At 28.1% G+C, this 16,356-nt stretch overlaps 1 protein-coding gene across 1 annotated transcript; it reads left to right on the top strand.

The window, feature by feature from the left end:
* The first annotated feature begins 1,988 nt into the window (after nucleotides 1-1,988).
* Nucleotides 1,989-16,072, top strand: LOC126900649 (eukaryotic translation initiation factor 4 gamma-like). The gene is made up of 7 exons (XM_050676523.1): nucleotides 1,989-2,383; nucleotides 12,784-13,470; nucleotides 13,532-13,813; nucleotides 14,205-14,359; nucleotides 14,419-14,686; nucleotides 14,762-14,933; nucleotides 15,729-16,072. Exons 1-7 carry the CDS (start codon nucleotides 2,128-2,130, stop codon nucleotides 15,742-15,744), a joined length of 1,836 nt encoding a protein of 611 aa, XP_050532480.1. The 5' UTR covers nucleotides 1,989-2,127; the 3' UTR covers nucleotides 15,745-16,072.
* Nucleotides 16,073-16,356: the final 284 nt, after the last annotated feature.

The following is a 16,356-nucleotide window of genomic DNA, read 5'->3' as shown; positions in this document are numbered from 1 at the left end:
TGGTTTGGAGAACCTCGTACCACAAGCGTGATAAACATAAGTGTTATGACTCGAGAACTGTACGACGCATTCGGCGAATGATAAAAAAGACAATTTATGTTAGTTCAAATTTCAAAATTATTTTTCTTAACTAAAAAGAAGCAAAAAAATTTAAATACGTTTAACTTTCTATGCTATGTCAATTAGATTTATGTAATATTTATGAAAATCAGTGTACTTCCCTAGTCAAGTATTTTAAAATAAAATAAAATACAAAATCGAGAATCGAAATTTTTTTATAAAAAAATAGCATGTTTTTAAATACAGTAATCATTTTCATCATGAACCCAAGCCCAGATATCAAGCTTTTTTGTTCAAATTAAAGTAAATTACATAAGCTTTAATTTAAAATTGAAGTGAAAAGAAGCGTCTGATGTCTTATGGGATAAAAAATTCTTATTTATTTTCTATAGTGATGGATAAAATTACAAGAGAAATACAAGAAGAGGTGCCGTAGTGCATGTTATTCACTGACGATATAGTGTTAATAGGAGAAAATATGGAGGAAATTAATCAAACACTAGAGGTGTGGAGATTAGCTCTTGAACAAAAGGGTTTAAGAATAAGTAGAAGTAAGACGTAGTACATAGAGTACGAGTTTTCTAAAGGAGAACATGACGTTGACCAGTGATATTAGGCGAGGACGTGATTGGAGAACTGTTAAATTTTAAGTATTTAGGATCGGTTGTGCAAAAGATTGGTGGTATTGGCGAAGATGTAAGACACAGGATTAATTGCGGGTGGTTGAAGTGGAGAGAAGCGTCTGATGTCTTATGCCATACAAATTCCAATGAGGCTGAAAAGTAAATTCTACAAGACTGTAGTGAGAACAGCTATGATGTATGGTTCAGAGTGTTGGGCGGTTGATAAGAAAGTAGAGCAGAGAATGAGTGTAGCAGAGATGAGAATGCTTAGATGGATGAGTGCAGTGATTAGAGAAGATAGGATAAAGAACGAGCATATAAGAGGGAGTATAGGTGTAGCGTCAATCGTGGATAAGATGAGAGAAAATATACTTAGATGATTTAGTCATGTTATGAGGAGAGAAGAATCGGAAGCTGTAAGAACAGTTATAGAAATGAATGTTGAAGGAAGAAGAGGTAGACCAATAAAAAAAGATGGAGGGATGCTATTGAATGCGATAGAAGACAGCTGATATGTGAGCGTAGATAATGTGGAAGATCGTGTCAAGTGAAAGTTTGGGATAAGGGTAGCCGACTCCAAGTAGTCGGGATTAAGGCGAGGAAGAAGAAGAAGATAAAGCTTTAATTTAAGGTTTATATAAAAGTGTATTTCCGGAACATTTTCAAAAGTTAAGTTGAAAAAGTCCTAGTTTCTATACGCATATTTTAAATTTGACACCCTTTGTATGAAGGGAAATGGTCAGTTTAAAAAAAAAATATGTTAAATGAAAGGAGTATATAAAAAATATTAATCATAAAAGAATAATATTGATTCATACATTTTTTAAAAAGTTATAGCAACATAAAGTTAAAAAATGTAAAATATGATATCAATTATACTTGTTCTAATTCTTAACCTAAAACTAGATGTCTTCTTGTAATTTTTTTTCATGTACTTAGCATATTTACAATTAGCACATAATGTCGGTTTTAGTTATAATAGACATATGCAACGGTACAAAGCATACCAGTAAAAATTAAAAAAAAGGTCTAATTTTTCTTAAAGTTCCTAAATAAAATTTGCTAGATACGCTGAAAGTTCCAACGCCAAAACATGTTTATACATACAAAATTAACGTTATTATTTCAATTATGGTACACATTTTCAATACATCAAACTTTCATTGAGTCTCATATGATAAGTGGATACCGGTCACGTAATTGGTACTGCAAAGACAGTGCCAAACAGTGACAAGGTTTAGGTCACGGCCAGGTGGGGAGCACCCTAACGATTTTATATAAAAACGCATTCTCGACCATGACACTGGACCACATCGAACTGTATCGGTCAGCAAGATCGAACCAGACAATCTACCTTGAACGTTTGAACAGTTTTAAACACTAATTTTTAAACTATCTATATCACTAATTATAATTATTATTTAAATATTATCCGCGGTGTACAATGCGTGGAAACAACTTGTACATTGTTACCGTCACGGCACTTTTGGCGACCGTACAAATCCTTTCAGCTGCCACCGTCAACTATGACAGAGGTTTAGTCAGATACTCTGATGAACAGCATGTGCCCTATCGCCAAGTACATTCTCAAGTGAAACCTGTGTCATCTAAATCGAAATCAAATCAAAATAAAACAAAGAAACCAGTGGAATCTACTGTTACGCAGAAAAAAGCTGCGCCTATCAAAGCAGTCAATAGAAGTGAGTAAAATTTATTTCTGTTCTATTAAAAATATATTAAATANTATTTCTGTTCTATTAAAAATATATTAAATATTATCTATATGATGTAATATTACACATTATACAGACTTAATAATACTTTAATAATAGTGTTAAGCTAAAAATTACGGTATCTAAGCTTTTAGTACCTAAGAAAACTTTCTCGGCACAAACAACTACAAATGTTTACATTATTTTAAAAACGGTTAATTCAATTATTTTCAATTATGAACTAATTTATTTACTATAATACATGATTTCTCAGATTATTATTATTAAGTTACTCATATTTCTATTCTATTTGGAATAATTTTTTTTTGTTAGATTAGTAGTATATTTCTATTAGACTAAGATAAAAATCATGAATCGGTATTTTATTATCAATAAAATACTAAAATTGTTAATATTGCATTAAAATTATTTTCCAAGTATGCTTAGCATTTGTCTATCACGACATACACTCAACAATAAGATTTTATTCTGGGTGTCCATCCTATCCGATATATAACATTAATAATAACAACTAACAAAGGTGCAATATATTTGATATCAATTTTTAATGGTTAATTGTATTATCACAAATAAAAATTCTACATATTTGTACTTGTAGAATAGTTTTATACATTACACACAATTAAATTTTGCTTTTTTTTTTAAATTAGTTATAAGTATGGTTTAATATTATAAAACTTTTGCCAGGTCCATTGCTAATATTTTGTGCTACTTGTAAATCTTTAAAACACTTAATCTTATAGTTTAAGAATATTTTTAGCTTTAGAATATTTTATAATGTTATTTATTTCCACAAATTCCATTCTTGATGTAACGAATTTTCGTATAGTTAGTCGTTTAGACCATCGACAACATGTTTACATAATTACAAGTAAATGGTTGATTTACAGACCAAATACTACACAAAAATCACTTTACGAACAAGGCCGTTCGCTGACCCTAAAGTAACCGGTAATCCGTTTAACGTTAAAACCGCAAACATTATTTTACTATTATAATTCGAGTCCCTCGGGTTGTCACCATTTCTATTAATTTATACGGGCAAAAGCCTGTATTCCGTTATCCTTATTCATAATATCGAGTATAACAGGTATACTCATCAGTTAAGTTTGAAATGCGCCTCGATAATTAATTGACTGTCGCCAACCGGTCAGCGTTTCAAATGACTAATTTGCTTTGAACGAGACGACTTTAGATTTCGATGTTAACAAAGAAATAATCATTCCGTATAATTATTCTCAATCTCTCGCAGAACTTTTAATAATATGATATAAACAAGTATTGGAAGTAATAAAAATAATTTATAATCGTAAAATGAACGACTGCGGGTATCGTTTTGTATTAATAATTCAAAACGGCCTATGCAAGAGGAGTGCTTCGAGTTTGCTGCATATTGTTAATATTATTAGATTTTCCACTTAATCTTATCGCCATCAGGCCGTTACCGCCTTCGAGGTATTATATTTCCATCGTCAAGACCTCCATTCATTTATTTCTTTGTTTATTCGTTGCCATTTGTTTGTCTGTATACAAATAATAAAATATATTACAAGTATAAAATTGAAAAAATTGTCTTTTACAATGGTTCCCATAACACAAACACGATACAGTTTGATCATTTAACATTACTGTATGTTACTATAGTATTCTCAGTGACCATGCTATTCCAGTGTTTCTCATACGAATACATACAAAACGAGACAAGAATGTGTTATTATATAGTATGCTATTCTTTGATACATATATTTGTACTGTATGATTAATGGTGAGAAGCCTACGCCGCATTTTGCAGTAGGCGAATGTGCCAAAACACCAGTAGCGTTCAAGTCTCTGCCAATCATCGGCCTATATAACATGACTGTTAAACAAATTTTTATTTCTAGATCATTCGTATCACGTTCTTGTGACCTATTAGCCGTCGTTATTGTCATGCTTAAGGTTTTTTTTTATTTGACACCGTAAAATAAATTACTTGTTAAAAAGTGTCAACGAAAATATGATTTTTATAGTATTCCCACGGGGTCAATAACTATTCATTTGTCGTACTGTTTAAGTGATTAGATTTATTTAAATAGCCACAATTGAATACTCAATAATTTTCCATTATTACTGCTCCATTTTACATTAAACTTTAAGCTGAAGTATATTAAATAGTAAAACTAGCGATTTTAGAACTGAAATCTTTACTCTTTCAAAAGCAAAGAAAAGCCAATACAAGGTCACCGGTAATAATAATTTAACTATCGTGGTATAGTAGTTTTGTCTTTTTTATGATTAATTCCGAAGGCTTGTTTTTTTTTAGCTGCATGAAATGTTACATAATTTCGAGAGAAATACCACTTTTCTTCAAATTATCTCATCTTGTGAAGATCAAACACCTGTTTCGTTGGCTAGTTACATTTTTTTATTATCTATTCGACGGGGGCCAAACACGTGTTTAATAATAGGCGACCTACGGAGAGCTATATTTTAACTTCCGCTGTATCCATTCGTATTTAGTACAATAAACAAGCCTGAAGTGTGTGTGTGTGTGTGAGCATGTTTACATCGCGATGTAATGCGTCTGAGCAGAAATTATTCAAAATTTTATCATGTCATCCTTTATCCCGATAAAGTATATTTAAATTTTACTAAGACAAATGAGCTCATTTCATAATAGACTAGCATATAAATATCATCTATCTTTTTTGGTTACGGATGAATTCCGCCTCTATAGTTAACAACTAAAAGATGTTTGTACACAAACCATTTTCTGTTTAGTGCCTGCCAAAGTTGCATAATGCATCTTTAATGTATCCGTAATAAGATTTTGAGAAAGATTATAGTCGGCTCGCGCATAATTAAGTTACTTGTCAAAATTTAAACTGTTTAACATGCCTATTTGAACATAGAAATATTATTAACGATATTCCATGAAATATGCATATTTCATAAAAGTACTCAATTATAATTCAGTACTTAAAGCTAAATACATGTCTATTTTACAATATTCTTTACTGCGATAAATCTAAATTGAATCAAGAAGTATCAGTAGATTGAGTAAAAATGTGTTTAAGTTAAACTACTTGAAAAATTATGTATACTGTAATATCAATATACATTAAATTAATTACAAAGTGTAACATAGTTAACAGAAATAAATATGCTACTTTTAAAACACAATTAACTGTATTTCAAACAATACTGTAAAATAACTGGTATTCCTTTTAAATTAGTAACATTTTTTTTTTATTCAAACGCCATTACTGCGATTACTAAATGTTTTTCTATAAAAATATAAAAAGTAAATTTTTTCGCGTTTCACACAATAAATCATCATACTTAACAGTTTTTTAATAATAAATAAGTAATGAAATGGTTGGGTTTAATAAAAATATATTTGTTATTTTTTGTTTACTTCAGACTAATACCTACGCATTTTAGGTACTTAATGGATTATAACAATAAAAAACAACAAATTTCAAGAATTTAAAGAGTAACATAGCAAACATGATAACTCTATGAATATATTAACTAGTTTAACGGTAAATTATTTCTTATATTTGTTTGTCATTGAAAAATTATAATCAAACACAGTTATTTATTTAAATTTAAATTATATATTTCAACGTTAATAGAAATAAATATACGGAATACTCGAATTATTAACGTGGTATTGTTAGCGTTTATATTGACCAATATACTTAGACATTTCTCAGCGTGTGATATGCTTGACAATTATATGGATACTATTCAACAATTTGATTATTTTTATTGTTTATAAATCTTTAATAAATAAATCAATAACCCTTTTCACGACTTTCACTATCGCTACTATAACTCTTTAAGTAAACATTAAAAAATGAAAAATGATCTTCAAGTTCATTAAACTTTGAGAATTTTTCATATTCCGTTTGAAATTTTATTGTATTATCACAATCATTTCTTAAGTGATTGTAAACCGTGCCAAATAACGATGATTCTTGTAGTGTATAAAAATGTAGCCTAAGTATGGTCTTAACCACTAGAAGCTGCCCACGTAAAATGTATAAACTAACTTTTCTTAATAAATATATCGCGGAGGCGTAACATGGTCACATTATATACGTGATTGACAGTTTGTATTTGAAGACAACAATTGATCGCTGATTGTTAAAAGAGTTGAATTGCTCGAAGTGCAAATATTTTAATCACGTGGAACTTTCAAAAATTACCAATTTATACATGAACATATTTTTTACCGTTTTGCGATCCTTACACGTGTTGCATTCGCGGTTGATACAATTGTAAATTTGCTTGCACTTTTTATTCCATGCGACGTTTTATCTAGGCCACATTCGATAAGCGAATACAAATCAGCAACACTTGACTGGCGCTTGAATATTGTTCAAAATTCAAATCAGTACGTCATGGTGTCAATATCGTGACTACTACTTATAGTTGTTCCAATGAAATGTACCACTTGTATTGACGTATTCATACCCAAGTATAAGTAACAACATAGTAATCATTTTCCTAATTGAGATATCTTAATTTCAAACTTATCCAAGTGAACAATACTTTTATTGACTTTTCATTTCGAATATATATTTTTTAGTTATTATCACGCAATTTTCCACTTGTCATATTAAAATTATGATTATAAATCGGATATGTGTCTAACAATATCACAAATCAAAACACAATTGTATTGTACATTGTTAGTTCATTAGGCATGTGATACTCAACAAACGCAACATTTTTTAACGCATTCTGCCGACATAAAAATTCTCAGACAATTGTTAAAACTTTAATCTTGTAAATTATTAGTAACTTGTACACAATTTATGGTTACCCTTTAAGGTCTCTTAATATCTATACGGATGTCTTAGATCGCTTACATAATTTTCACATACCGTCGAGTTGCCGTTTATAATGATCCCGATAAAACATGTTAGTTTTAGTTAAAGAAAAATAACAATATATAAAACGATTGTTTTATGTAAAATCGCTGGATAGACAATAGAATCGCTACCGCAGGAGAAACACATCGTGTAATTATTGCAAACAATAATATAGAAACACATATCAATTTCTTTTATCTTATAAAAGCAATAGCCATTTTCTAGTTTAAACCTTACACATAAAAAAACACAGTTTTTCTTATTAAAATTATTATATTAAAAATATTTTATATTGTGTATTTTTATGTTTTTTTGTGGCAAAGATTTAGTAGTACATAATGTGTGCTATTCCATAAAACTCGTATTTCTTGTATTATTGTTACAATTTATGGTGTATTATTTTTTTTATACCACATACCACAAAAATATAGTAAATATTTTCAGATAGTCACAACCTCCGGCATTTACAATAAAAAATTGACTCTACTCATTTATTAGCTGTAAAAATTAAGTTCTCGATTGCATCGATTTTTCACTCGATTTTTTTTTAAGTACTAAGTGAAGATCTATTGGATTAGTCTAACATGTTTAGAAAAACTAACATGATCGTTAATGTTAGGGAATACGCTTTTATCTCTTCGTGCGGCATGAATTATGGTGTTGAAACACATAATACAAAACATTTAAGCTTGTAAACAGAAGAATAAAATTATAATGATTTTTCGACGACTACAGAACTGCAGTTTTACGATATAAGTTGAATATATCACTTTTAATTTTATTATTTTAGCCCATTTTGTATTCAATATGACTATTTATGGCGTATTTTTTAAACGTGTTTTTAAGTTACTTAGTTATAAAAATAAATGAAACTATCGAATATTACAAAGCAATGAATAAAAGTCAAATCTTATGTCCCAAGAGCACATAATAATATGCATAGAGTAATTTTATAGTAACTTATATGTAGATTACCCATGTACGATAATCCTAGAAAATCATCATATTGAAAAATATTGTTAAAAGCTTTTAATAGCGATAAGTTAATTACTAATGAAGTCATCTACATAAAACGAAATTAATAATGTTACATTAAAGAATATTAGACTCGTTGATGATTCTATNGAAGAATATTAGACTCGTTGATTATTCTATATGGTTTCCGCGTCGAACATCAAATGGGACAGCGTGCTCGTAGGTAATAATGAGCAAGTCAAAAATCTTGTCTCGTTCCTGTGACTCGATTGTATTGCTTCCAAAGGGGTCACCAGGTTATCCGTGTATTTTGTAAATTTAATATAAAACACTAATAGTCTTCGCAATATAATGTCTAATGAGGCTAGACTGACACTCATAAACACCAATTAAGTCTGAACGTGTTAATAAAAATTGTAAATGACTTTTCAGATTTCAAAGGTTATTCATTCAATAGAATTATAAATGCTACATCTAATTTTAACTTTTACTATTGTTGCTTTTAATAGTTATCATCAATAAGATAACGGCAATAATCATTGCAGTTACCCAATCTTTAACAATTTTTATATTTGATATGTCGCAGAATTTTCATTAAATTTTTAAAAAGTAGGCTTTTGTTTCCTTATTAGGCGTCATAGTTGATTTAAAAATCAAAATATTAAAAAAAACTTTAATAAATCATTTATTAAGTATTAAATTTTATTGTTAAAAATTGATTAGTTTGCCACAGTGATTGGTGGTATTATTAATATTTTTGGAAGTCTATCCATAATGCTGATCTCAAAACATGATTTAAATTTTATAAATTATAATATCAAATTACAAAACCTACGCTTAGTGGCATTACTTGTGAGTTTTTATGTCTTAAAGAAAAATTATACTTTCTAAATTAGCAATCTAGAACGTTTGTGATATTTCTAAAATATATCGTACATTTAAATATAAGATACAATATAATTGTCATTTAAAAAGGAACTTAAATTAATTTTACCGTTAATGTATTTTTTATTGAATAAAATATTAAAACAAATTAGTTCAACTACTCTTGTCTGAAACTAGAATACTTCATAAATATCTAATTGTAATGAGGATTGCGGTTAGGATAAATTAACCATATTAAAACCCTTTAAAACAATAAGACATCTTGTCGTTGGTGAAATAATATTATTAACTAATTTATAAAAAATTAAATAATTTAAATATTCAATTTAATTAGAGATGTAAAATTTTTATTGTAAAATCTTAATAAACGTATTAAATAATTTATTACAATAATATCTCATTATATATTAATATATTTATACGTTCTTAAATATTCGATGTACTTACTTTAAACTAAACATATTACTATTCGCTGTATTATATTACATTATTGCTACAAGTATTAGTTTAATGTCTATACATATTAAATGTTCAATTAGATTTTTACATACTCGTAAATTTAATTTATAATAGCAAACTTCTTAAAACTTTTAATATTTTTTTTAAAAATGTATTTTGTGATTTTTTGCATTATGATAAATATATATTATAAGTATAGAAATTGAAGTAGGTATAAAAAAAAACAAATTTGTTGGTATGTACTTTTATTTTTAAATTGTAATAAGTTTAAAACATAAGTGAATAAATTAAATGATTGATTACTTTATACTAAAAAATCATGAAATATCAAATTTTGTTGTCAATAATGTGTATTAGACACATTGTTACATAATATGTAAAAAATATCTGTATTATATGTATAAAACCAGTACTTTTTTATAACGGTTAATTATTTGTTTGTTATTAATCAAATAGATTAAAATTTTTTCTCTACCTAGTTTGAACATTATTTAAATGTTAATTAAAAATAAAAAAAGTATGTGTATATAAAAAGAACATCGGATAACACTTGAAAGGAGTCAAGGTTACAGTAAAATTGTCAACCAGATTTTTTACACTTCTTTATTATAAAAAAAATATATTACCCATAGTCTGTAAAAAAATATAAATCCAACTGATACAGTCATTAACAAATACAATATTAACTCTAAAATTTTAATATTATGAAATCTTATAACACTAAATTGAATTTTAACTTTATTAAAATCATTAACAAACTTGTTTGAATATTTTTTACTGTTAAATAAAAAGTTATTTGTTTGGCAATGTTCCAAAATATAATATGTCCTTTTTAGTAATTTTTTTAGTAATTTTAATAAGAGAATAAGAAATGAGACATCAGTATCTAAAAACCAGTTTGGATTTATGCCTGGTAAGTCAACAGAGGTACCAGTATTTTGTGTGAGACAACTAATAGATAAGTTTAGGGAAAAAAATAAAAAGCTTTGTATGGTATTTATAGATTTGGAGAAAGCGTATGATAGAGCACCGAGAGAGGTTCTAAAATGAGCATTAATGAGAAAAGAAGTCCCAAAAAGGTACATTAATATAATAGAGGATATGTATGATGGCACTTGTACTAGGGTAAAAAGTGTGGGAGGAGTATCAGATGGTTTTCGGATAAGAGTATGAGTGTATCAGGGTTCTGTTTTAATCCCTTACTTATTTCCTATAGTGATGGGTGAAATTACAAAAGAAATACAAGAAAAGGTAACGTGGTGTATGTTATACGCTGACGATATAGTGTTAATAGGAGAAAATAGGGAGGAAATTAATCAAAGGCTAGAGGTGTGAGAATTAGCTCTTGAAGAAAAGGGTTTAAGAATAAGTAGAAGTAAGACATAGTACATAGAATACGAGTTTTCTAAAGGAGAACATGAGGTAGACCAGTGATATTAGGCGAGGAAGTGATTAGAGAGCTGGTAAATTTTAAGTATTTAGGATCAGTTATGCAAAAGATCGGTGGTATTGGCCAAGATGTAAGACACAGGATTAAGTGCGGGTGGTTGAAGTGAAAAGAAGCGTCTGATGTCTTATGCGATAAAAAAATTCCAATGAGGCTGAAAGGTAAATTCTACAAGACTGTAGTGAGAAGAACTATAATGTATGGTTCAGAGTGTTGTGCGGTTGATAAGAAAGTAGAGCAGAGAATGAGTGTAGCAGAGATGAGAATGCTTAGATGGATGAGTGGAGTGATTAGAGAAGATAGGATAAAGAACTAGCATATAAGAGGGATTATAGGTGTAGCGTCAATCATGGATAAGATGAGAGAAAATAGACTTAGATGGTTTGGTCATGTTATGAGGAGAGAAAAATCGGAAGCTGTAAGAAGAGTTATAGAAATTAATGTTAAAGGAAGAAGAGGTAGAGGAAGACCAAAAAAAAAAGATGGAGGGATGCTATTGAATGCGATTGAGGACAGCTGATGTGAGCGTAGATGATGTGGGAGATCGTGTCAGGTGGAAGTTTAGGATAAGGGTGGCCGATCTCAAGTAGTTGAGATTAAAGCGAGGAAAAAGAAGAAGTAATTTTTCAAGAGACCAATAACAAATTTAAAATTTCAATAGTGTCTTATACAAATAAACATGTTTAAAGTGCAAAAACAAATCATTCCAATAAAATTTTATACGATATTAAATACCTTTCTCTGTACATTTATAAAAATCACTTTTGTCCTTTTTCAGAATTTGAATATGAGCTTAGTTTCTTTTAATTTTAATGAATATTTATGCTTTTTAAATTTTTAAAATTGAATTTCTATCATTATTTTTAACTTATTGTTTCTATAAAAATACAATTTCCTTACCAAAGTTCATTAATCTATAATGATATATCCAATAAAACTGTAATTTGTTTAGGTGAAATTATGAAATTTTACAAAAATGCTTACACATTAATTTTTAAGCAATAAATATAAATAAATGACACTTGTATCATATTTATGGAGTTCCTCGTACAAAATGGACAGGAATGTCTATATGAACATAAAACCAAGGTAGTGGTAGATTTTAGTAGCGTCTTCAGGTAAACTTTATGGGATTGGCTGAATTGAAATTATTTTATCAGTTAATTTGGAAATAATTTTGCAATTAGTGTTTTGAACTTGATGGGTGCTCCATTTTGAGACCACAAAAATTTATCTCTTCACGCTTGAAATAATCTGCTCAACCTTATTTAACTATGAGTAACTATAAACTTAGTAAACTATAACATTATTTTATTATATTGTAAAAAAAATAACCGTTTTTCGTATTGTTATAATTTTCTATTTCAATTATTTATGCCTATATTATATATTAAACATATAGTCATATACATTGATATATGTACCATATTTAATTCTACCTTTAAAAAAAATAAAATAATAAAGTTTAAAATATTTTTTGGGGGGATTTTTGCAGCTTTTAATATATTTTACTTGTTAAACATAAATATAGTAAAAATAGTAGACACAACACTCCATACAAAACAACTGAAACATCACGAATAACACTATTGAATTATTTTTAAACCTAAATAGTCACTTAATAGTTTTTAAATGTAATAGGACGCTTAGTAATGTAGTAAATAATTTTTTGAGATTATAATATGATTTTATAGAAAAAATGTATTCATTTATTTAATATTTAATATTATATTTTCCAGAACCACCAAAGCCTGTTGACGATACACTGAAAAGAGAATATGAAGAATTTTTACGCCAACAAATCCAACAGTGGCAAATTGCTGTAGTTAATGGTCAACCAGTTGCTCCTTCCTCTGCATCTCAATCTGCTGGGCAATCACCATCAGCTGTGTGGATACAAGTTCCTGCTAATGGATATTATCCGTCGCCATCATATGGTTACCCTGCTTATCCACCACCATATGCATCACAATCTTATCCTCCCCCCTATCAACAACCATCACCCTATCCTCAACCATCACCATATCCACAACCTGCACAATATCCACAACCTGCACCATATCCACAACCTGCACCATATCCTCAAGAGCCATCGAACCCAGCCCAACCCATTCCTAGTCCACCAGATTTTTCACAAACAAATGGACCAGCGCCTCAATCAGAAGAAGGCGATCCCATAACTATAGAACCACCATATTTTCCAGGTACTCCACTTCCAAGTGTTGCTGAACCTGATATACCTGAAGTCACACAAGCTCCTGAATTTTCAACTGATAAACCTGACACTACAACTTACAAACCAGAAATATCCACAGAATTACCTGAAGTAATACCATCTGAACAAACAGTTGCACCACAAATTCCTGGTCAACCAGAAGAAGTAATGACAGTTAAACCTATCGAATCATCAACTGAAATTCCGACAAGTAAGTAAAAATTATCTGTATTTTAATTGTAAAATCTTCATTATAATCAAAAATTTTATAGTTCGACCATCAGAACCTGAAATTATAGTTAATTCTACTGTACAACCTACAAATGAAGTCGAATATACATCATCATCTTCTACAGAATCCTTAAAAGCTCAATGTAAAGAACCTAGAGGACAGTTCCCCAGTGAAAAATCTTGCAATACATTTATTAACTGTTGGGATGACACGGCATTTGAACAACCTTGTCCTGCTGAATTAGCTTTTAATGCACAAAAACAATATTGCGATTATCCTCCAAATGTAGATTGTGGTGGAAAACCAATTACTTCAACAGGAGGTAGGTTTCCTTAAATAATCATTAAATTATTCATTTTTTATTGTTCATTATAATCAAAAATTAGTTTTATAGAAAATATGAATTTTTTAGAAAATAATTATATAGTTGATAGTTCTATTAATTACTACTGTTTATATTTTCTTCAAGCAATTAATATTTGCATAAACATTACGATATTATAGTAATTTAAAGCGAATTCCAATGTATCAACACTTTAGAACATATGAGAGGTATTTTAATTTTTCCAATTACAGATGGGTAACAATATTATTAATTTTATTGTATCAATATTTAAAAGTTAAAAAAAAATGGACTTAGTACTGTGTTCTTAGGTATTGAAATACTTTCTATATTATCGTACCCATTTCAAATAACATATGAAATGTTTCAGATTCTTTAAGTAGTTTAAGTAGTGGAGGTAATAACACTAAATGTCCAGATGGTTATGGTACATATCGTAGCAAAGAAAATTGTGGAGCGTTTTATGTTTGTGTCGCAGGAATACCTGTTGACTTTATATGTCCCGGTGGAACAAATTACAACGAAGTATAATTGTATATTTTTATCGTTTTCATCTTTTTTTTTATATCAAACAAAAATTTTAGGATTTGAAAATCTGTGACTATCCATATCGTGTCGATTGTAAAGGTTTACCTAGTAATCCAGAACCCATAGAAACTGGAACCGAAATAGGCCAAACTACTATTTTTGAAACAACCTCGGAAGTATCGTATACTACTTCATCATCGACACTTTCATCAGCAGAGTCTTCTCCAACTACAGAAGTTATTTCAACTTCACCGATTGCACCAACTTCAGAAGCAATCCCTGAGCCATTAGCATATAATTATAATTTACGAAGAATTCCACCAAGTAATTGATTTTATTACTTGAAAAATGGCTATTTATCACTTGTACTTATTGATGAATTATAACATTTTCCTTAAGGTATGGTAAATACTGGTGTACGATGTAATCACAGAAGTATATATAGATTGACACCTGATTGTTCTTCAGTAACACTTTGTCGGAATAATTATACACACATTATAAATTGTGCTTATGCAACAAGTTATGATATAGTGAGTCAAAAATGTATGGCAAGTCAAATAGCTAATTGGTAAGCTGATTTATTAATTTATTAATTAATTTTAAACATAAATATTTTTTATAATAATTAATAAAGAATATTAATGTAATTTATTTATGTAACAAGAATTAGGAACATATATTATTATAATAATTGCAGCTTTAAAAATGAATGGTACAAATGTAATTTTATATTTTATTTATTTAGTTTTTAGAGTAAGTTATAGTTAGGTTTGATGTAAAATTCGTATACCTTATAATAAGTTACTCGTAAAGATACAAAGTATTAAAAACTTACTCTTACCAATCAAAACTTCTGAAGTATTTGATCATCTCTAATATATTAATATTATGTAATTCAATTTTTGAAAATTTTGATGAAAAATTCATTTTTTCTATAGAAGAAAGATAAAATCATTAATATTTATGAAATTTGGATCTCATATTTTCTTTATTCGATGGAACATTGATTTGTAATAACTTTTCGAAGTTAAATGATTCTAGATCAATTGAGAAGATTTAAATCATTCATTCTTACATTAAGATTGTTATAAACTATCATTGGAACAATTGAATAACGAGTACACGGCGTAGAAAATTACACACATTTAAGATTTATTATATTAGTTATTTTAAAACAATATCATGCAGTATTTTTAAATATTTATGTGGTGTCAAATACTTTTAGGTATTTACCTAAATTATACATATATTTAATATATCTCAAACACTAATATTAACAAAAATTATGGAAATTTTTCTAAATTAATATTCAAAGTTTTTTTATTTATTTTATTTTCGAATATTTTTTAATTTTATGTTACAGTGGTAGAGCAATTTAAGCAATATTCAACAAATACATTTAAAAAACAAAGAGATGGTTGACATACAAGAAAATTTTTGTTTAATGTCAAACTAATGCACAAAAAATAAAAATTTAATACAATACTAAATTTTATATAACTAATAAAATACTGTGCATTATTGAAGATAGACATGGTGAAAAATTGAGAATTTGTTAAAAACGGAACATTAAATAATTTCACAGCATTTTTTGTAAAATTTATCATTATAATTTCATAATTAATGTAAATTTAGTGTAGCTTTGGTATGTTTTTTTTACTCAAACTCAAAAATTTGGCTAGTATTGGTAAAAAGAATATACTGACTACTGAATATTAAATTATTATATAAAATATTCTTAATATTATAAGTATATACAATTTATTTATTTATTTATGATTTTTTTGTAATATATAATATTTTATATAGACAATTTTGAAAACTGTTATGTATTTTATTTGAAATATTACCAATTAATTTCTTCGATATTCAAGATAATGGAGATCTAACATAATAGACTTCAAATAGATTGATATATGGCAGTGATTTTCATCACTATATAACTCGCTTCAATGCGAATTAGTTATATTCTAAAATTAAAAAAAAATTAA

Source organism: Daktulosphaira vitifoliae, unplaced genomic scaffold (genome assembly GCF_025091365.1).
Source record: "Daktulosphaira vitifoliae isolate Bord-2020 unplaced genomic scaffold, ASM2509136v1 Scaffold_3, whole genome shotgun sequence".
Classification (NCBI taxonomy): Eukaryota; Metazoa; Arthropoda; class Insecta; order Hemiptera; family Phylloxeridae; genus Daktulosphaira; species Daktulosphaira vitifoliae.
This window is presented reverse-complemented; position numbering and strand designations above follow the sequence as displayed.

Coding starts and splice junctions, on each gene's coding strand:
- LOC126900649 (XM_050676523.1), top strand. CDS start 2,128: ATGCGTGGAAACAACTTGTACATTGTTACCGTCACGGCACTTTTGGCG. Junction 13,471..13,531: donor ATCAACTGAAATTCCGACAA/GTAAGTAAAAAT, acceptor AAAATTTTATAG/TTCGACCATCAGAACCTGAA. Junction 13,814..14,204: donor ACCAATTACTTCAACAGGAG/GTAGGTTTCCTT, acceptor GAAATGTTTCAG/ATTCTTTAAGTAGTTTAAGT.